This window comes from Miscanthus floridulus, chromosome 16, assembly GCF_019320115.1.
Source record: "Miscanthus floridulus cultivar M001 chromosome 16, ASM1932011v1, whole genome shotgun sequence".
Lineage (NCBI taxonomy): Eukaryota > Viridiplantae > Streptophyta > Magnoliopsida > Poales > Poaceae > Miscanthus > Miscanthus floridulus.
The window spans coordinates 95070398-95092654 of record NC_089595.1 but is presented as its reverse complement, the minus strand read 5'-3'; the positions used below and the strand labels follow the sequence as shown (position 1 = coordinate 95092654).

The window sequence follows — 22257 nt, the reverse complement described above, 5'->3', positions numbered from 1 at the left end:
AGGACTAATCGCCATAGGCGAACAAGATCAAGAACTGGGGCCCTGGTTCACAGCAAGCGGCCTTGGCGGCGACAGTTGCAGCAAAACGACGTCCATTTCATGAGGAAATCAAGAACTAAACAAAACTCAAACCCTAAAGAGGGTGATGGCTACTATTTATAGTCTTGGGCATCACCCCCCTTACGCGCCCCTTAATGGGCCCAAACACGATACACGGTCCAACGGACCAAAAGACGGTGTCGCAGCACCCTGGCAGATTCTGGACACTGATTGTTTCAACAATTTCCGTTGATTTCGAATGTATTTTAATGTGAAACCACTTGTATTTGATTCCATAGCAAATTAGCTTTCCAACCATATGTGGATCGTCGAAAATGGAGTCCGGATGCGTCCTGGGTGACTAGTTTAAGGCAGACTGGTCCTGGAGCCCGAGCCGGACTCGAACTTGATTTGGGTCTCCACCTTGGGGACTCGAACCGGATGAGCTTCGGGCCTCCTTCTCAGTTAGGACACCCTCGCTGATCTCCTTGGTCTCCATATGGTTCTCCAAGCATGGTCATATATATGGAGGTCATGTCCTCATCTGGACGTATGTCCACCCTGGTAACTCCTGGGACCTCAAGAGCTACCAGTAGGAGCCTAGCGAGTCCCTGCGAGATTACATCTACAGGTTCTCCCAACAATACAACTCCCTCCCTGATGTCGTCAACACTGACGTCACTAGCGCATTCCTCTTCGGGACGACCTGTGAGTCCCTGATCCACAAACTTGGCTACCTGAAGCCCCATACCACCCGTGACCTGCTCGATGTCGCCACTAACCATGCCTCCAGCAAGGAGGCGGTCGGAGCGGTCTTCAATGAAGGCTAGGACAAAGGCAAGGCCAAGCGCGTGGACTAAGATGAGGGCCCCTCCACGCAGAGGGGCAAGAAGAACAAAAAGGATCGGCACCGATTGGACAACACCGTGTTGGTCGCCGTAGCTGATCGCACGGGCAAGCAACCCCAACAAGGCCTACCCGACCACTTCAACAAGCTCATGGATAGCACATGCACCAACCATGCCTATCCTATCAAACACCTCTACAAAGACTATGAGCTCCTCAAATATTTCCTCTGATAGGCTAGCGTGCTGAAAGAGGGAGACGGCTAAGAGGCGGTAGCCAAGAAAGGGGGCACAACGGGCAACGACGGAGATAGCTTCCCCGACCTTGAGGAATGCATCATGATTTTTGGTGGCTCTGACACCATCTAGTCCAAATGCCAGCACAAGGTGCGCTATAGGGAGGCATGCACCGCTGAGACGGCCGTCCTCTCCTTCCTCAGCTGGTCGAAATCTTCGATCACCTTCGATCAAAAAGACCATCCCTCCCACGTCGTGAGACTGGGATGCTACCCGCTCGTCGTCGACCCCATCGTCCACAGGAAGCACCTCACAAAGGTGTTGATTGACAGAGGCAGTGTCCTCAACATCCTCTACATTGACACCGTAGACGCCATGCGCATCCCCTGGTTGGAACTCCGCATAGCGGGCTCTCCCTTCCACGGGCTGATCCTAGGAGCGTAGGCTTACCCACTCGGGCAGATTGACCTGCCCGTCACATTTGGCAATCGAGCCAACTTCTGCTTAGAGGTCCTCACCTTCGAAGTGGTGGACTCCCCAGGGTCCTACCACGCCATCTTGGGGCGGCCAAGCTACGCCAAATTCATGGCAATCCCCAACTACACCTACCTCAAGCTAAAGATGCCAAGACCGAACGGCGTCATCACCATGAGCAGAGCCTTCTCGTATGCCTTCACATGTGACCACGAGCATTTTGAGCTCGCCACCACGGTCATCAACTCATCCAAGCTCATGCGGCTCAGGGAGTTGTCGACCCTAGCAGTCCCAGACTGCAACAAACCAACCTCCTCGATGGCCTTCCGCCCGCTCGAGGAAACCAAGGCTGTGGGAATCGATCCCACCGACCCAACTAAGATGGTGCGGATCGGGACCCAGCTCTCGGCCAAATAGGAATGCGAGCTCATCGACTTCCTACATGCCAATCGTGATGTCTTCGCATGGAAGCCATCTGACATGCTAGGCATACCACGGGACATCGCCGAGCATGCACTATGCCTCATTCCAGGCTCAAAGCCCACTAAGCAGCACCTGCGCGGCTTCGATGATGAGAGGGGCAGGGCCATAGGCAAAGAGATCGCCAAACTCCTAGCAGCTGGATTCATCAGAGAGGTATTCCACTCTGAATGGCTTGCCAATCCCGCTCTTGTTAAAAAGAAGACCGGGAAATGGAGAATGTGCGTTGATTATACTGGCCTAAACAAGGCATGTCCAAAGGATCATTTTCCTTTCCCACACATAGACCAGATAGTCGACTCCACCTTAGGTTGCGAGATCCTCTCCTTTCTGGATGCCTACTCAGGCTATCACCAGATCATGATGAAAGAGTCCGATCAGCTCGTGACCTCGTTCATCACCCCATATGGTTCGTACTGCTACGTAACCATGCCCTTCGGTCTGAAGAACCCTGGCGCCACCTACCAAAGGTGCATGCAGCAATGCTTCACCAACCAAATCGACCCGCTCGATGAGCCTGATCAAGCCGAGTGGCTGAAACCAACAATCGTCGTCTATGTTGATGACATAGTGGTCAAAACAGCTCAAGCCTACGACCTAATCGCAAACTTGGCCTCAACGTTCATGAACCTCCAAAGTTCAACATCAGATTGAATCCCGAGAAATGTGTTTTCGAGGTTCCAAAGGGGAAGCTGCTAGGATACATTATGTCCGAGTGCGGCATCGAGGCCAACCCTAAAAAGATCATGACCATTTCCAACATGGGCCCCATATGCAACGTCAAGGGCGTGCAAAGGCTCACCGGCTGTCTGGCCGCCCTGAGCTGGTTCATCTCTCGGCTCGGCGAATGGGGGATGCCACTCTACAAGCTCCTCAAAAAGACAGATGCCTTTGTCTGGACTGAGGAAGCTCAGCAGGCTCTGGAAAGCCTCAAAGCATCCCTAACGTCGGCCCCAATCCTCATGCTTCCCAAATGGGGAGAACCCCTCCTCCTCTACGTTGCGGCCAGCAACCATGTGGTAAGCGTCACCCTGGTCATCAAAAGGGACAAACCAGGACACCACCTTAAGGTCCAACGGCCCATATACTTCATCGGGGAGGTACTCACCGACCCCAAGGTCCAGTACCCCTAGGTGCAGAAACTCCTATATGCCATACTGATGGTGACCCGGAAGCTCCTGCACTACTTCACCGACCACGAAGTTGCGGTCGTCGCTTCGTACCCACTCGGGGACATCATCCGCAACCGTGACGCTGTGGGATGGATCTCCAAGTGGGCACTCGAACTCATGGGCCACAACATCAGGTATATCCCCCGTACCGCTATTAAATCTTAGGCTCTCGTGGATTTTGTCACCGAATGGATGGAGGTGCAACTACCGACCCCGAACATCACCCATGAGTACTGGACAATGTACTTTGACGGATCCGTAATGGTGCCTGGCTCAGGGGCTGGAGTGGTTCTGATCTCCCTGGACGGGAGTAGGCTCCGCTATGCCATCCGCCTCCATTTCTCAGCCTCAAACAACGCCATAGAATATGAGGCCCTCATCAACGGGCTATGTATTGCCATCGAGCTCGGCGCAACGCGACTCTACGTCCGCAACGACTCAGAGTTGGTTGTTGACCAGGTCATGAAGGAGTCCTCCTACAAAAGCCCCCTCATGGTAGCATACTACCAAGAGGACAAATTCTAGGGGATCGAGCTGCATCACATCCCTCGAAAGGACAATGATGCCGCTGATTTTCTTGCAAAATTGGCCGCCAGGCGAGATCCGTCTTTGAGCAGGATCTTCATCAACGATCTCCATGAGCCGTCCGCTAGTGTCCTAGAAGGTCCAATCTAGACACACCCCGACACCAAGCTGGCGCCCGGGGGCTCTGACCCCGACGCCAAGCCGGCACTTGGGGGCTCCGACCCCAGTGCCTCTATGACGACGTCACCCACTGACGCCGCCGTATTGACACTCGATCAAACCGATTGGCAAGCGCCGCTACTTCCCTACCTCCTCGAGGAGGTTCTCCCACTAGAAAGGACTAAAGCCCAATGGATCGCTCGACACGCCAAGACCTTCGTCGCGCTTGGTGACGAACTCTACAAACGGAGTCCATCGGGGGTGCTCATGAAGTGCATCCCCACCAACTAGGGGAAGTAGCTCCTCCTTGAGGTCCATGCTAGGATCTGCGGACATCACACAGGCCTGAGGTCGCTGGTCAAAAAAGCCTTTCGCTAAGGTTTTTACTCGCCCACAGCACTACAAGATGCAGAGGAGGTCATCCGCAGGTGTGAGGGATGCCAATTCTATGCTCGGCAAACTTATTTGCCAGCATAGGAGCTTCAAACCATCCCCATCACCTAGCCATTCGCAGTCTAGGGCCTCGACATGGTAGGACCCCTCAAAAAGGGCCCGAGCGGCTTCACTCACCTACTTGTAGCAGTCGACAAGTTTACCAAGCGGATAGAGGCCAAGCCCATCACCAACATCCGTTCAGAAGAGGCGGTCAAATTCTTCCTCGACATCATCTACCGGTTCGGCGTTCCCAACTGCATCATCACTAACCACGGGAGTAACTTCACTAGGAAGAAGTTCCTAGACTTCAGTGATGGATATGGCATCAGAATTGACTGGGCCTCGGTCGAACACCCACGTACTAACGGTCAGGTCGAGCATGCCAATGGTATGGTCCTCCAAGGACTTAAGCCATGCATCTTCAATCGACTCAACAAGTACGTCGGGCGATGGGTTGTAGAGGTCCCAGCAATCCTCTAGAGCCTGAGAACAACCCCAAACCGATCCACAGGGTTCACACCCTTCTTCCTGACCTATGGAGCTGAAGTAGTGCTTCCCCCCGACCTCGACCATGGCGCCCCAAGAGTGAAGCTTTTGACCACGACCGAGCCACGGAGGCTTAGCAAGACACAGTCGACCTGCTCGAGGAGGCCCGCGAGACGACCGTCATCCGCTCTGCTCGCTACCAACAAACTCTCCGCAGGTACCACAAAAGGAAGATTAGGGGAAGGATCCTCGAAGTCGGTGATCTTGTGCTCCTAAGGACCCAATCAATGAAGGAAAAATACAAACTCTCTCCACTATGGGAAGGACCCTATACGGTAACCGAAGTGATCCGACCGGGCACCTACCGACTAGAGGACGACAACAGCAATGTTCTCACCAACACTTGGAACATTGAACAGCTACGTCGTTTTTCTCTTAAATTTGGTCTTACCGCTTTTAGTCAACACTTGCTCTTGTAAAGCACCCCAGCCCGAAGATTTTCAACTCGGGTCGCTTGGGGGCTCCATGAGGGTACAATACTAAATACTATCTCTCTTTTTTACTATCGCATGGTAAAAACTTTTTACCCGAACAAAAGGGCAATCCATTCCTTTGATTACCCTACGTGACTTTGTTCTTACTCCCAACCGAACGCACCCCGCCACGACCTACGGTTATGAGCAGTCGAGCCCCGCAGGCCATGCCTAGGTTCTTAAAAGTTGCAGCCTACGGAACAAATGGGTAGGTGCGAAAAACAAAGGATAAAAACAAAGCAATGCTAGGATAAAAAATAAGGAACAAATAGTGATTCCATCACAAAAACAGAACTGATGTATTCATTGATACAAAAACTGTTCACATGGGGGCTCCCCCACAAACTTAACGATTACATTTCCTGACTACTTCTACTCCAAATACTACTGTGGCCGCTCAGCGGCATCAGCTGACGCCAAAGGAGAAGCCACAGGCCCCGCCCCGTTCCGCTCCCTTGACTTCAGCGAGCACAACGGGTACCTCAAGGACCCCACCCGGTTCCGCTCCCTCGACTTCAGCGAGTGCAACGAGTACCTCAAGGACCCCATCCAGTTCTGCTCCCTCGACTTCGGCGAGCGAAACAGGTACCTCAAGGGCGTCGCACCCATAGATGCTCAGTAGAAGAGCATGGAGCCCATGACCTTCTCATGCAGTCAAGGCAGCTCCTAGGTAGGGATGCTGCCCACTGAGGTATGGCGACCGTGGCTGGAAGATATCTCATCAAACTTTATGAACTGGCCAACCTGAGCAGCTGTAGGCATGGAACCCTCCACCAGCACGATCCTAGGCAACTTCCCCTCTGACAAGGCTCACCCAGTGAAGATCCACTGGAAAGAGTCCACACACGGCTCCATCCTAAAAAAAAGGCCTCGCAGATGAATCCAGCGCGCCACCACCTTCGGTGGAAGCCGCCCCTTCTCAGGCAAAGACGGTCAGCACCGCCTCGGGTAGCCTCTAGCTCGACATTGCACTCTAGATTCACGAAGAGATCTGTGAGTTCTCCCCCTCGCTTACCCTCTCTCTCACTTAGGAACCGCCGTGGCTTACAGGCACTCTTGGTGAGAAGGAAGGAGGAGTAACAATAGTTGGAGAATAGGCAAAGGACTATGACGAGAAGCCCTCTCCCTTCCCCTATTTAAGGAGGAAATGCGGTAGCTGAAGAAGGGCAAAGGATCAGAGCAAAAAACTCTCTCCCTTCTCCATTTAATACAGATGGGATATGATGGGACGCACCCTAATCGATGAGACGCAACCTGCCCGACGGAACAACGCTTGATCAGATGGGACATGGCCTAGGTATGGCCCACCACTACCACATAACCGGGCATGAAAAACAAAGTGCCACTACACATAGGTGGCTCTCTGCCTTCCCAGGTAGGACTTGTAAAGACCCAAACAAAGGGATCTCCGCCAGGAGAGACCAACGGGCTTCCTGAGTCTGATCTAACGGCTTGGACGAACGCTGAGAGATAGGTAAGGAGCAAAGGGATGCCCACCATGCTGACTCCATCACGAACGACGAGCACAAATCCCGGTCGGACATTTCCAATTGAAGCTCCTTAAACCCCATCACTTGAGTCATCAAGGTAACATTATAGACCCCCACTCTTTCTTTATATAAATTATTCATACATCCATACATGCATTCATTCCATACGCCCGCGCCCCCTGAACGATTCTACCCTGAATCGCTCGGGGGCTTGGGAACTAAAGGCATCGCACATGCGGCTAAATGCATCATAACGCTCCGTGTTGCATCATGAAGTGGCAGTTGCCTCATTCAACATGAGCAACGACTGATCGAGGTTCGAAGGCTGGCCCATGAAGGGCTCGAGGCCACCTCGCGTCAAACAAAGCTAGGGGAGAAAACATAGATGAGCCCCATGCGGCCCTCACCCAGTCTACCCCAAACCAGATAGGGTCATCTCAACCTTCTCGTTCGATCCTAAACCTCTGCCAAACCCACAGAATCTCCATCAAAGGGGAGGCCAGCGAGCCACCCGGGTCGGTCTCCGGAACGACCCAGGCATCTGTCGGGTTGCAGGTAAAGGAGCAGTGGAATGTCACAAGAGGGCTATGCCGACCCCGTCATGAACGACGGACCCAGATTCCACTTGATCATACCCGTTAGCGAGCTCACCGAGCACATCACTCGATCCCGAGCGATCGAGGCAAGCGACAAAGCTCAGCCCCTCCGGTTGTGAGAAACTGAGGATGGGGTAACGCACAAAACTCAAACCGACCTCTATCGAGCCCAACGGGGCTCAGGGGCTCAAGACACATAAAACTAACTGCCTCGGCTATGCGGGCTGCACCGGTGCTAGGATCCATGAGTCCCATCTCGCTTGATCCCTAACTAACTGCCTCGGCTATGCCGGCTGCACCGACGCTAGGATCTGCGAGCTCCATCTCGCCTAATCCCTAACTAACTGCGTCGGCTGCGCGGGCTGCACCGATGCCAGGATCCATGAGCTCTGACTCGCTCGATCCCTAACTAACTGCCTTGGCTGCGCGGGCTGCACCAACACCAGGATCCACAAGCTCCACCTCGCCCGATCCCTAAACTAACAGCCTCGCCCACGCGGGCTGCACCGATGCCAGGATTCCCGAGCTCCGCCTTGCCCAATCCCTAACTAACTGCCTCGGCTGCGCGGGCTACACCAACGCCAGGATCCGCGAGCTCCACCTCACCTGATCCCTAACTAACCGCCTCGGCCGCGCAACGATGCCTTGGTTAACAACTCCGTCTCGCCCGATCCCTAAACTAACTGCCTCGGCCACGCAACGACGCCTTGGTTGACAACTCCGTCTCAACTAAAAAATACGCACACACGCCCACTGACAAAACCCCCAAGGCGATCCTACCTGAATCGCTCGGGGGCTCAGGGGCTACAACCGCGGGTGCACTCGCGCGCACTCGCTGACGAAACAAAACCTCTCCCGCTGGTGACACGAAAACCCCCCAGAAGATTTTGACCGAATCGCCCGAGGGCTCGAGGGCTACACCCGCGGGTGCGCTCGCACGCACCCGCCATCAAGACAAAAATCCCCCAGGTGATTCTATTCGAATTGCCCGGGGGCTCGGGGGCTCGAGGGCTCCTGTCGGGTTCATAAACCCAGGGTCCCTCATGGACCGGCTATCCAACAAAGGCTCGGCCCACCAGACAATGTTGCAAGCAACGCGCAACTCTTAGGCTGGCCCAAGTACTTAAACGACAGGCCAGAAGGGTGATCCAATCTCCAATTGAAAGGCCTGGCCGAGGAGGAACGTTGCCCGCTTCTGACTCTGGCCCGCCTCTCCGACCAGAGCACTCGCTTTGGTCTGCAGCCACCTCCGGATGGACTCTCCGATCGGAAGGCCTGGCCAAACACCGCTTCTGACTCCGACCCACATCTCCCACCAGGGATACGCCGAACCCTTGCTTACAAGCTCTTTTCCAACTGGCGCAGTCAGTGCCAACTGGGGCCAACCGACCGGGGACGCCCGCTCGGTAAGGGCCTGGAAACGGATGGAGAAAGTAAGGTAGGGCACACAAGTCAAACCACAATACTAGGGACCATACCCTATGCACCTGCCAGGTAGTACCCTGCGACCCTCTTGGCACGACAGAACTCAAGCAGTGTTGTAGGTGCCGATATTTTCCCCTATAGTGTTGTGGGCGCCATTAACTCCCATACCAGACAAATACGGTAAGGCTCCCTCCATATACCTCCGACTATCAACAGTGTGGCAGGCGCTGACGTCTGCCATACCCAAAGAAGACAATACAACCTCCCACGTGCATCTGACATTCAACAGTATTGTGGGCGCCTACCATCATCCTGTACCCATTGGCGTGGGCAACAAGACTTAGTAGCCTATGTACTCTCTCCCTCTCACTTGTAAGGCCATCCCCTTCATCTATAAAAGGGGATGCGCCCTCTCCCAACAGATAAGTTGATTCAGATCGATTAGTTTACTAGTACACAACAATAGAATCACCAAGTTCAAACCACGAGCACACGCTCAAACACTTAGCACATAGCGGAGCTTCCGTCACTCTCGGTCCCTCTGACTAGAGTCTGACTAGACCTCTTGTACCCTCCATCTTTCTCCTTCTTGTTTGTAACCCCACTGCAAACTTCTAGCACCTGGGCTCAGGAATAAAGTCACCGACTGACTCAAACTGGACGTAGGACACATTGCCTGAACCAGTATAAACCCTGTGTCATGAGTGCTAGGCCACCTCCGATCACAACGTACGGCAAAACTACAAATATTTACGTGTTGGTCACTTTCTACACCGACACTTGAACTCTTCAATAATCATTCCCTTGGATCAGTGCGCCACTTTGTAGCCGGCTATCCACAACACAATGTTGAATTTGTGCCTTACAAATGCCAAGTTCGCTAGGCATACAAGGATCCTCATAGAGGATGTTGAACGAATCCATAAACCCTCTTGCCCAATATATGTTTGTTGTGTTGGATTTAATTTGAGCTTGGCCCAATTTTAACTCAATTAAGTCAAATAAATCCTTAGGCACATATTAAATGCTAAGGTGCAATTATATAGTTTTAGTTATGTATGGAATTTTGACTAAACGTTGACTTAACTTAAATAGGTGGACTATGTGTGCTCCTATTGAGAAGTTGAGAGAGACTAAGGATGTGCCACATGCATCCGCCGCCTCCGAGGTGTAGTGAGCATGAGCATGTGACATGCACGAGCTTGTGCCGCCCCACTCGTGCCGCACCGCTCCACAGCATGATGCGGTGCGAGTCAGGCCTTGGTTTTTCCACTTGAGCTTGGTTGATGGAGTCATCAACTCAGCAGTTACCTAGTCTCCATATTCTCCAAGATTACTCCTTCCTTCTGTTTCCGGTAACTTTGTCACTATCCATATGTATCCTCTCAATGTGCCAGTGTGCTTCTTCGTCATCCGTCTGTTTTCGGTAACTTTGTTGTCGTCCATGTGCATATCCTTCCGATGCTCCGGCTTCCTCCATGATTACTCGATCTGTCCTTCGTGATTACTTCGTCCGTCTATTTCTGGTAACTTTGTGGTTGTCCATGTGCACATCCTTTCGATGCTCCAGCTTCCTCCTTGATTACTCCCAACGCTCCGGCTTCCTCAGTGATTACTCAGTGCACAATAGTTTGTCTATAACCGGTAACTTCGCCGCCATCCATATGCATCCTCTCGACGCTCTGGCTTCCTCCGTAATTACTCGGTCCATCCATTTCCAGTAACTTTGCCTCCTTCCATTTGACAATTACGGGAGTAGTCGATGTGCGAGAGTTTTTATTGTAATTCTTTGTGATTACTCTGTCCGTCTGTTTTTGGTAACTTCACCATCATCCATGTGCATCCACTCGATGCTCTGGCTTCCTCCATGATTGCTCTGTGCATCCATTTCTAGTAACATCGCCGCCATCCATGTTCATCCTCCTGACGCTTTGGCGTCCTCTGCTCGGGCATAAGTATGAGAGGTAACTAGAAGCCTTGCGCTCCGTCTGTTCTCACTAATTTCGCTACTGTCCTGGTGCATCCTCTTGACGCTCCGGCTTCCTTCGCTCGGGCATAAGTACGAGAGATAACCAGAATCCTTGCACCAGACACAGAAACCACACCCTCTCTTCTCTGTCGAGTTGCTCCGAGTTTTCCCCAATCTAGTCTTCTGCACAAACAGTAATTGGATGGCAGGCCTCTAGAACCGACGCCCACCTACGACACTTGCTTGGGTGTGCGGGAGAATTAGGTTTTTAGGGAGCACAATGACCTTGTGTGATTGCTTCTCTTCTGCCATGTCTTCTTCCCAACAACTAATACCTTCTATTAGCTATACATCGTCTTCCTAGTGGACATTTGTGGAACTGTACTGCGAGCATCTACCTGCATCACCTGTGGTCCACTACTTTAAGCAACGCACTATGTCGACTAGTGCGAATGGCATCGCAGTGCCTCTGGCACTACCGCAGGGTATATTTCTATTCTTACTATGTTTGTATTCATGTAAGGTTTTTGCTTTGATAAGTATGTTGTTTTCCTTGTATGCCACCGTTACTTCTATTGCGAGTAGTAGTAATTACACATGTACATATATGTCATCAAAAATATTTGTTACTGTTTTTTCTGGATTAAATTAAATATGAAAATACCTATTATCTAACATATTGAACGCCCCCTTTGCCAACCCTAAATTTATGCTTTATGATAATCTGGCCAGTGTTCTTTTTTTTTTTTTTGCGATTACATAGCACAATGCAGACACTCACAATGCACACACTCACCCCTATGAATCTGGTCAGTGTTCTGCGCTAGCTAGGATTGACAGACTTGAACATTTTGTTTTGATGCATGGATTACCACGCCTGATAGGCTAATACAAATAATATATAATATGGTGGCAACTGGCAAGTGTTTTTGATGCAAGTATGCATGGTTAGTTGTATATATTCTCAGGGACACTAGAATCGGAGACATACACGGTTGTAACGTACACTTGCACCTAAACACGCAATTAATACTCTTAAATCGACGGATATGATTTGTTTAATCAATAGCCAGAATTAAAATAACAAGTCCGCAGTCCGGCCCGTACATACTCTTATTAGTTGTTGCGCTATCTGCCTATCTCTATGGTCAATGGTTGAGCCCTTGCTTTCCTCTAATTAAGGTTACATTACACACAACAAGCTCCTGTCCAAACTTCTGACCCCGCCGGCTCCCAGTCCCAGCCCGGAGCTTTCACATTTTTCCTTCTTCACCTTTTGAAGAGTGTCCCCCCTTTGTCGACGCGCTCCAACTCCATGACGCTGTCGCCACCACAGCCGCCGCCCTCCTCCAGCCCGAGGCACGCAGCGATCCAGGAGCTCAGGAGGGGTACCCAGCTGGCGGAGCTGCTCAGGCAGCAGGTAGAGCTCATCCCGGAGCCTAACCGCCGTCACGCTGCAGTGGTCAACGTGGGCCAAATATCCATGGCTATGGAGTCGTCGCTCTCCATTCTCCAGTCTGAGATGGAGCACCCCTTCGTCTCCGAGGTCATGGCTGCGCCCACAGCCTACTCCGACGGAGGCACCAGCAGGCGGGACAGAAACGGTCCCGTGCCCCGTACAAGAAGGGTGAGGCACCGCCACTACTGGAAACGCGTACTTTGCCGAGGGCCAAATATCGGGCACTCGACAAAGAGACTTTTTGCCGAGGGTCAGACACAGGAGCCCTCGGCAAAGAACGGCCCTCGGCAAAGAGGCCTTTGCCGAGGGTACGGCCCTCGGCAAAGACAGGCCCACGGCAAATCAAATCTTTGCCGAGGGCCTCGGCCCTCGGCAAAGTAGGCCCGTTGGGTCACGGCGGCCATTTCCCGTCAAACTTTGCCGAGGGCCACGCAAAGGTTCGGCAAATTTTTTTTTAAGTCTTTGCTGAGGGCCCCAGACCAGGTCCTCGGCAAAGATTTTTTAAAAACCAGTTTCGGCCAAATTTTTTTTTTATAAATCGGCTTTGCCGAGGGCTCGAGGCTAGGCCCTCGGCAAAGAAGACCTTTGCCGAGGGCCAGGATAGGCCCTCGGCAAAGATTTTTTATTTTTATTTTTAAAATTCTTTGCCGAGGGCCACAGGGTCAGGCCCTCGGCAATTTTTTTTTTGTTTTTTTAGCCCAGTTTTTTTGTGGTGCTACAATACATTGTTTTGAACCCAATTTTTAGCCCTCGGCAATTTTGATTAATGTATTGTAGCACCACAAAAAAACTGGGCTAAAAAAACCAAAAAAAATTGCCGAGGGCCTGACCCGTGGCCCTCGGCAAAGAATTTTAAAAATAAAAATAAAAAATCTTTGCCGAGGGCCGTGGATCTGGGCCCTCGGCAAAGGACCAAACCCTAAAAAAAAAATTGCTGAGGGCTCTTTGCCGAGGGCCTTCCCCGTGGCCCTCGGCAAAGAATTTTAAAAATAAAAAATAAAAAATCTTTGCCGAGGGCCGTGCATCTGGGCCCTCGGCAAAGAATTTTAAAAATAAAAAATAAAAAATCTTTGCCGAGGTGCCGTGCATCGTGGGCCCTCGGCAAGGACCGAACCCTAAATCGGGACCAGCCAAATTCCCGATCGGAAATTTAAAAAAAAAAACAATCGACTCTCCCTCCCCACGCGCCACGGTCGCGGGCGGCCCCCGCCGTCCACCACCGCCGCGCACCCCCGCCGCGCGCGCAGGCACGCCGCCGTGCCGCCGAGCTGCTGCGCGGCCCGCTGCCCGAGCCCGGCCGCCCCGCTGCGCGCCACGGGTGCCCGCGCCCTCCACCACCGCCGCCGAAGCCCGCCGCACGCGCGGCCGCCGCTGCGCCCGCCGCACGCACAGCCAGGCAGCCCGCGGACCCACCGCCGCGCATGCACGCGGGTCGCCACCGCGCCTCCACACCGCGCCGCCGCGCGCGCTGCCGCAACGCGCGCCGTCGCCCGCCCTCGGCCCGCACCAGCGCGCCCCGCCGCCCCACCACGCCCAGTGGCGGCCGAGGTCGCCCCTGCCTCCGTTTCCCCGTCTCCGTCGAGCAAGGGGAGGTCGACCGCCCCAGCCGGCCCTCCGGTGGCTCCCCCTCACCGGCCTTCCCGCCCCGACCCCAGCCCCCAGGCCGCCCCCGTCGCCGGCTGCTGTTGGAGGGGAGGAGGCAGAGGGTGAAGTTGGAGGAAGAAGAGAAGGAGAAGAGGAGAAGGAGGAAGGGGAAGAAAAGGAGAAGAAGAGGAGAAGGAGGAAGGGGAAGAGAAGGAGAAGAAGGGGAAAAGGAGAGAAGAAAGGGAAGAGGGGGAGAGGAGTACTCCAACGCCGCTCGACCTCGCCGGAGAAGAAAGTGACCTCCGCACCACGACGCCCGACTCCACCGCAACCCTAGGTAAAACTCTCGTTGTCGGCCTTCGTGCCGTATGTGGTTGTGTGGGCCTTCGTGCCGTAAGTTGTTATGAGGGCCTTCGTGCCGTTGTGGTTGTCTGCCTTCGTGCCGTTGTGGTTGTCGGCCTTCGTGCCGTTGTGAATGTCAGCCATCGTGTCGTTTTTTTGCAGGTTTTGGAAATCTCCCCGTGCAGGGGAGGTGCTACCGAAATTTTGAACAAAAAATAACCTATTGTCTTTTTATGCAGGAGAAGAGTACGTCGGAGGGGACCCGGAGGACCCCGATCGTCTTCGTCGACGTCGCGGTTCTGCCGTCACTGCGTCGCCTCGCCACTGCGTCGATTCGCCACTGCCCCGCTAGCCTTACTTCACCGACACCCTAGGTATAAATAACCTCTTTTTGCGCATGTCTGTCGTAGCCCGCGCGTAACCCAGTTAGGCGTCTCCCGTCCGAAAGAGATACGGTCGTAGGTATGCGGATCTTTGCGTATCTGCGACCGTATCTGTTTCGGATTGTCCATATTTTTTGGACAGCCCGTGGATGCGTTGATGGGTTAGTTTCCATGGTCCGCTCCGGTCCGGGAAGGAGTTTCGGCAACACCTCCCTGTTGTTCTCCGGATACACACTCTCCCTTGCAGGACGTGTATCGGGAGAACAGCGGGGAGGTGCTGCCGAAATTCTGTCTCGGAGAGGAGCGGAGCATGGAAACTGACCTCATCTACGCATCCACGGGTGGGATTAGGACCTATCCTCACCTATTAGACAGTAGGAACACCGCGTAGATGCAATTGATGGTCACGATACTCTATGCTGTAAATGTTAAAGGATGGAGGACCGTTAGTGGATGTACTAATTAGTCTTGTTCATTCTTTGTGATTGCAGGTGATTGGACAAAGATGGCGAGCAGACGTCCACGCCGTGACACGCCCTCGGTTTACGGGAGAGACCGCCCTCTCCTTCGAGGTGAGGGGTCGTCATCCGGGGTAGCGTCCGCAGGAGGTGACGAGAGGAGGACCAGGGGCAGCCGCCGCAGGAGGCAGCGGTCTCCTCCCACGACACATGACGAGGTGCTAGAGGAGGAGCACGTGACGGCCACGGCCTCGTCCTCGTCGGAGGACGAGAGGGGTCAGCAGACGGGTGAGGGAGACGAGGCGCTCGAGGGCAAGGGAGGCGAGGGGCTCGAGGTCGAGGGAGGCGAGGCGCTCGAGGGCGAGGGAGAGGGTACCGCTACCCAGACTCTCTACGAGCGAGGTCCCGCGAGCCTCCCTCCGGTTCCGCTTCCTCACAACCGCTCAGTGATACGGCCTGACAAAGAGGTAAGTAACTATGGATGTTATCACAACTACTTCATAAGATATGTTGGAAATCTTAAGAGAAACTGATAAATTTTCTTAATCACTTGTGTAGGGCCTGGTTGGTTTTGTCGGGTACTCCAGCACGCACCCCCGCGAGCATCCTTGGTGTTTTGTGCAGGAAATGGTACCCCGGCATTGTGCAACTGTCCGAAGAGCCGGTGGTGCAGGAGCCGGCCTCCAACTGGGACAGGTACGCGCTGGTCATGGATGACACTTACCGCAACAAGCAGGAGCGAGTATTGGTGGAGTTTTGGGTAAGTCTCTCTCGCACAACATTGGTTTTGTATGCAGAAATATTTCAAGGCCGAAGAAGGACTTGAGGCCCAGGCGGATCGGGCGGCTGCCGCAGCTTGTAGGAAGTACGTCACCGAGATGCACCACCATGGGCGCGTCCAGGCCCACATAGACTACTACAGCTCGGTACTTAGGCAGTTCCTCCCCAAGCCTCAAGCAAGACGGATTACGCTGACCCAGGACCAGTACCTTGAGGTAGGCGAATAACATTCATAATGATTCGTTCTGATATTAAGTAGGTTCAATTTCTTCTTATATGTCAAATACTCGATGACTTGTAGGTGATTCCCTGGTGGTGCCGATCGTATCCTGAGTGCTGGGCCATGATCGTGGACAAGTGGTTATCACAGGACTTTGTTGACACGCACGAGAGGCAGCGGGAACAGCGTCTGATGAGGCAAGGTCCAACTCACCATCAAGGCAGTCGTAGCCTCCCCGGATACAAACAAGCATACGTAAGTGATTTCTTTCATTTATTTTGACGCTCAATTCTATTTGATTTCTCACCATCTTCCCGTCTTTCTCGCAGGAGGCTGCGCACCCGGGTGAGGAGATCTCGGAGTTCTCTGCGTGGGCTATGTCTCACATGGGCAGGGCGTCATCCTCTGTCTCCTTCGACCCGGCTGCCCCGCCCCAGGTGTACTCCGACCCGAACGTGTACACTAAAGTCCAAGGGTATACGTCAATGGTAAGGGGGGATCTATGGGGAAGATTACAATGTGCGCGCTGAGCCCATTGATGCAGAGACGATCATGAGGCTCGGAGGAGGCAAGAAGCATGGGCGGCTGTGGATTGCAGACGGCGCCATCGACTCCACCACTGTTCCCTCCCTCGACGCTATCCGAGCACGGAGCACGAGCTCCAGCCAGCCCATACGTCCACGGCCGTCTCCAGCACTGCAGCAGGTCCAAGCACCCCAGGTAATTCCTGTTTTACTCATCGTACGTACATATTTAAACACCTAAATTAGATTTGCATTACTGATACATTGGAGTGAAATATTGCAGGCCGAGCTGCAAGAAACAAAAAGGCAAAGTCAAGAGCATAACGCGGAGCTGACCGCACAGCTGCAGGCCCAGAAGGTCGCGTTCGAGGCCGCGCAGAAGCAGATGGCGGAGATGATGGTGATCATGCAAAGTCTTGGGCAAGCATCGGGTGTACCTGTGCAGTTTTCAGCTCCTCCACCTCCTACTCCTGCAGCTACTCCTGTAAGTATGAAAGTTCACTTTTCGCTTGTGCTTTGCATGTATGTCGGCCTTCGTGCCGTTGTGGATGTCGGCGTTCGTGCCGTTGTGGATGTCGGCGTTCGTGCCGTCGTTTCTTGCAGGTTTTGGAAACCTCCCCGTGCAGGGGAGGTGCTGCCGAAATTTTCAATTGAGTCTAATCTTTTTGTATTCCTACAATACTAGATGCAATCTCTAAGTTTCAAAACTGTTTTCCCGGATTACTCACACATGCAATCTCTACTCCTTTGTGCAGCTTCAGTCCGTGGGTTCTAATCAACCCGCTAGTGCGTCACCGGGTGATCCTGCTTTTCCTTCACCATCGTCTCATAGGCTAGCTTGATGAGGACTCGTGCTAGGTGATGTGGTTGGACTTTAGCGTGATTTGTGATTTATGGTTGTGACTTGTGCTTGGATTTTATTAACTTGTCGTAATAAACATGTGAATGATGATGAACATGTGACTTGTCGTTGTAATATATTGTGATTTGTGGTTCACAATTATGGTTGTGATATATTGTGAGAAAATGGGTTCTGTGTGATATATATATGTATATATATGAAATGCTTGTGTCGATGGAATGCAAAAAACAAAAAAAAATTTAAATTTCTGCCTCTTTGCCGAGGGCAATGACCAAGGCCGTCGGCAAAGAAGTGTCCTTTGCCGATGGCCCAAGCAATAGCCCTCGGCAAAGATTTTTTGGAAAAAATCCTACCAATTTCTTTGCCGAGGGCCAGGGAGTAGGCCCTCGGCAAAGGGTTAAAAAAAATTCAAAAAAACCATTTCTTTGCCGAGGGCCGGCCCTCGGCAAAGAATTTTTAAAAAATCCTGCCAATTTCTTTGCCGAGGGCCAGGGAGTAGGCCCTCGGCAAAGGGTTAAAAAAATTCAAAAAAAAACCATTTCTTTGCCGAGGGCCGGCCCTCGGCAAAGAATTTTTAAAAAATCCTGAAAATTTCTTTGCCGAGGGCCATAAAGGAGGCCCTCGGCAAAGATTTTTAAAAAAAATAAAAACTTTTATTTGCCGAGGGTCGGCCCTCGGCAAACAAATTCAAAAAAAACCATTTCTTTGCCGAGGGTCGGCCCTCGGCAAAGAAACCGCCAACAGCGCCGGCATCTGACGGCGTCTTTTCTTTGCCGAGGGCCATCCTGGCCCTCGGCCAAGGCTTTGCCGAGTGCCCGATAAAGAGCCCTCGGCAAAGACCCCTTCGCCGTCTAAAAATTCCCCGAGGGGTCTTTGCCGAGGGCAGCCCTCGGCAAAGCCTTTGTCGAGGGTTTCTAGTCCTTTGCCGAGGGCCGCATGCGCCTCCAGTAGTGCGCCGAGGCAGAGCTGGAGCTGGAACTGGAGCTGAACTCCCGATGTGAGTACTACAAACCTATGATTTTTACTGCGTCTTGCATGCTACAAGCCTACAAGCTACAGTAAGTGGTGTTATTAAGACATATAACTTGCATAGTTGCATATAACTTTATGTGGATCTGCATATGGGAAAATGAGTTAATTTGCAGATCTGTTATAAACTTATTTGGGCTTAAGGGAACTAATTCACGTCACAGTTTACTACTGTTTACTTCCTTGCTCCATTAGTTAATTAATAACTCTCTTTTGAGAGCGACGTGTTAAGAAAAATGGAACGTACTTAATAGTTTAGGCCTAGAGAATTCCAGATCTACATTACAATTTACAAAAAGGAATAATATATTAGTTAGGTGTCTCTGGATCTTATTCTGTCCAAGTTCACATCTATACCATACATGTGCGCTTAATGCTCAATTAGGCGAGGATCAATATTTCATGGTTATATAGGTAGGAAAGTTTGTAAAAAGTCATGCAGTGAAATTACATTCTCTTTCTCCTCCATCCATGTTATTCAGCAAGGAGATACTGACTGAGGCACCAGAAAACGATCGTTTCCACTGGAGGAAATATGGTGAGAAGAATATCCTCTATGCTGAATATCCAAGGTATGTATCTTTGATGGAACTTCATAATGCATCACCAACGTAGTACTCTAGCTAAGTCACCATTTTAGCAGATTAATTCGTCGTGAAAGATTATGATCATTCATCCGTTTTCTAATCCATCATGACACCTTTTACAAAGTACAAATACTATAGCTCGGTCAGCTTCCTTCTGCTTACACGTTTTTTATGGGGTCTTTGCTTCTCTAAAAAAGCAACTTTTCAGATAAGCATATCTTTGGTACATTGGATTTTAGCTTCTATCCTTGCACGAGTTTATTTTTTTAATTCAGACCCAACAATTACTTATTCTATTTGTCCGGGGAGCTAGCTAGCTTCTGCTCCCTTAATAAGGATATAACTCATCTTGTGTGGACTATGGAGTAGTAGGAGCTTATTATGGTTCCAATATTATAGCTGGACTTGGGCAATAGCTAAACTAAGGCCTTGTTAAATTTGTTTCAACTTGTAGATTGTAGATTGCAGCTTGTATACTTCTGTAACATCATTGCAAGCTGTGTGCACAATGTTTCCATCAAGTAGTGTACATTTATTTATACTGTTTCCAATTATCTGTTGTGAGTCATGCATGTTTAGATTTCTGCGAATATATTATTGTAGTTATCTTCTAGTAAAAAAAGTTTAGAAATTAAAGGAGTATGGTATATATATTCTCTCCGTTCTTGAAACTAGACGGACATTTATTTTTTGTGAGTGGACCTATCTTGTTTGATGCAGTACTGTTCAAGATGTGTTATCCTTAAGGTCTTGTTTGAATGTTATAGTATTCACCTCAATCCTTAGGGTGGATTTGAGGTGGAATTTAGTTCAAGTTCCTCTCCAATCAACTCCAACACATATGGACCGATACGAATCCGAGACTACATATCCAAGCAAGGCCTAAAGAAAGGCAGAAGTTAGCCTAATGTAATAGGTTATCCTCTCGAGGAATCACAAGCTGGATTATCCTTTGAGAAAGCATATTTAATTGCATAGCATTATGAAGTTTATTTTAAACATGGTATAGATGCATGCATTCACATATATACATGCATGCATGCGCACAATGCACACACAAATATAGTTCATCTCTATGAGCATTTCTAAAAGACAATATGCTGGCTAGGGATGGAATGTGGAAATGGTCAGATACGCATTGAATCGAATAGAAATGTCACTATTTACTATAATTTTTTTGTTGAGGATGAATATGAAGGGAATACAACTGATCAGGTAGCTCATCTTTGTCATATAATTGAAATTAACATAATTAATCATATTAAACTACAGACATTAGTTATATAGATTTAATTAAATTCTCTTTATATATTGTTATTAATATTGTTAGCCATTACTTTTAAATAGTCTCAATTGGTACATATTAATAATATAATAAAATGAATATAAATATATAGTCATTAGTCACATGAATAACTTTTAGATAGTTTCACCTGTATCGGAAATCCATCCATTCTTTTCATTATGTATCTAGAATTGCATGGAGAAAAATGATATAACATATATATATAGATTTATACACATCCATTTAGCATCTATAGTAGAAATAAATATGAATATAGATGTTCATATTATAAGTTTTAGCGAATATAGATTCAAATAATTAGGATTTCATTCATTTCCATCTGCCCGTAGATGTTGAGATTTAACAAACTCACCTAGGTGCCTTTACTATTGAGAGCATGACACCTCCGCTGAAAGAATAAATAGTCGTAAATACGTGCACCCGTTCGGATTCGGAGAGTTGACATGTACATAAAATGTCGTTATCAGCCTGTCAACAATCTCTACTTCTAACTTATTATTGGCATGCTTTAATTTTCTCACTCGGAAAAAAGAAGTTTATTTCAAGATTTATATATGTTCATACTGTCGATCGGTTGCTAATTTGCAGGTTATACTACAAGTGCGGTTACAGCGATGACCACAAGTGCCCAGCAAAGAAATACGTGCAGCAGCAAAGCAACAGCTACCCTCCACTTTTTTTGGTCACCCTGATCAACGAGCATACGTGCGACACCTTGTTCCGGGATAATGAGCCCAGCTCAAGCAGCAGTGGTTCGCAGGTTCTCGACTTCACAAAGGCATCGCTTTCTCCTCCATTGATGGCCGCTGCCTCAGAGTTGAAGAAAGATGAAGAAGACAGTATTTCTGTGTCTATGCACAGATATTCGTAATCGTATAGCTAGTCGTCTTCGTTGCCCACGATGTCGGCAGATGCATTCCAGATCATCAGGTAGATTTATCCTTGGGACCCGGGTGGTACGGTAGCGCATTCAGGGATTATTATCATATAGTGCATACCGACTTTCCAAGCAGGCAAGCAGATTCACGCGGCAAGAGTTAGTAGCTTGGCATATGCACTTGACGTTTGATTAAGGATTTCAAAGTACCGACCAGATCCAATCCCACGCATTTAATTATTTTCTCATTTCAGGGATCAATCACACGCTGGTCTCGGTGGGTGGGGTTTGATGGAGGGCCAGGCCGGTCATTTTCTCTCTCTTAATCTGTCCTAAGAAACTACAGAAATAAATCGATCTCCTTATATTTGATTTGTGGACGACGGAGAGAGTATGAATGTGATCAGACACTATTGTAAAAAACAGTCGCTGGTAAGTAAAGTAGAGACGGCTATAATAGTTATAGAGGCGGCTGTGTGCTCTGGCCACCTCTACTTTTCCATCTTCCGAGAATCCATCTTTAAGAACGGGCTGAACCAAGCCACACACCCCCTAGAGACCCCACCTCTACTTTTCCATCTTCCGAGAATCCATCTTTAAGAACGGGCTGAACCAAGCCACACACCCCCTAGAGACCGATTACTAGAGGCGAGTCAAAATTTAGCCACCTCTAGAAATTATTTTACATAATATGTAAATCAGGCAAAAGAATAGCAAAACAATACTCCTATGTCCTAAAATAGAAGTCGTGTGGACAAAAGGCATACACAATGAGTTTGAAACAACCATTAAGAGAGTTAGAAGTGACAATGGTAGTGAGTTCAAGAATATTAGAATTGATGACTTGTGTGATGAATTTAGAATAAGACATCAATTCTCGGCCAAATACACTCCACAATCAAATGACCTTGTTGAGAGGAAGAATAGAATACTTATTGATATGGCAAGGTCTATGCTTAGTGAGTACAATGTGAGTCAATC

At 50.1% G+C, this 22257-nt stretch overlaps 2 protein-coding genes and 2 long non-coding RNA genes across 4 annotated transcripts; all 4 read left to right on the top strand.

The window, feature by feature from the left end:
• The first annotated feature begins 1706 nt into the window (after positions 1-1706).
• On the top strand, positions 1707-2012 carry LOC136511049 (uncharacterized). Its single transcript, XM_066505282.1, has one exon. It carries the CDS (start codon positions 1707-1709, stop codon positions 2010-2012), a length of 306 nt encoding a protein of 101 aa, XP_066361379.1.
• A 10168-nt stretch (positions 2013-12180) lies between these two features.
• LOC136511048 (WRKY transcription factor 55-like) lies at positions 12181-21270 on the top strand. Its single transcript, XM_066505281.1, has 4 exons — positions 12181-12502; positions 18429-18474; positions 18989-19078; positions 20988-21270. Exons 1-4 carry the CDS (start codon positions 12181-12183, stop codon positions 21268-21270), a joined length of 741 nt encoding a protein of 246 aa, XP_066361378.1.
• LOC136514332 (uncharacterized) lies at positions 14165-15252 on the top strand. The gene is made up of 3 exons (XR_010773616.1): positions 14165-14245; positions 14490-14624; positions 15125-15252. It is a non-coding gene; the product is annotated as an uncharacterized lncRNA (long non-coding RNA).
• On the top strand, positions 15902-16549 carry LOC136514331 (uncharacterized). The gene is made up of 3 exons (XR_010773615.1): positions 15902-16086; positions 16173-16346; positions 16421-16549. It is a non-coding gene; the product is annotated as an uncharacterized lncRNA (long non-coding RNA).
• Positions 21271-22257: the final 987 nt, after the last annotated feature.

Bases quoted from the DNA above. Each gene is read 5' to 3' on its own strand.
- LOC136511049 (XM_066505282.1), top strand. From the start codon at position 1,707: ATGGCAATCCCCAACTACACCTACCTCAAGCTAAAGATGCCAAGACCG.
- LOC136511048 (XM_066505281.1), top strand. From the start codon at position 12,181: ATGACGCTGTCGCCACCACAGCCGCCGCCCTCCTCCAGCCCGAGGCAC. The intron at 12,503-18,428 runs GCCACTACTGGA...CGCCTCCAGTAG, and splicing joins TACAAGAAGGGTGAGGCACC to TGCGCCGAGGCAGAGCTGGA. The intron at 19,079-20,987 runs GTATGTATCTTT...GCTAATTTGCAG, and splicing joins CTCTATGCTGAATATCCAAG to GTTATACTACAAGTGCGGTT.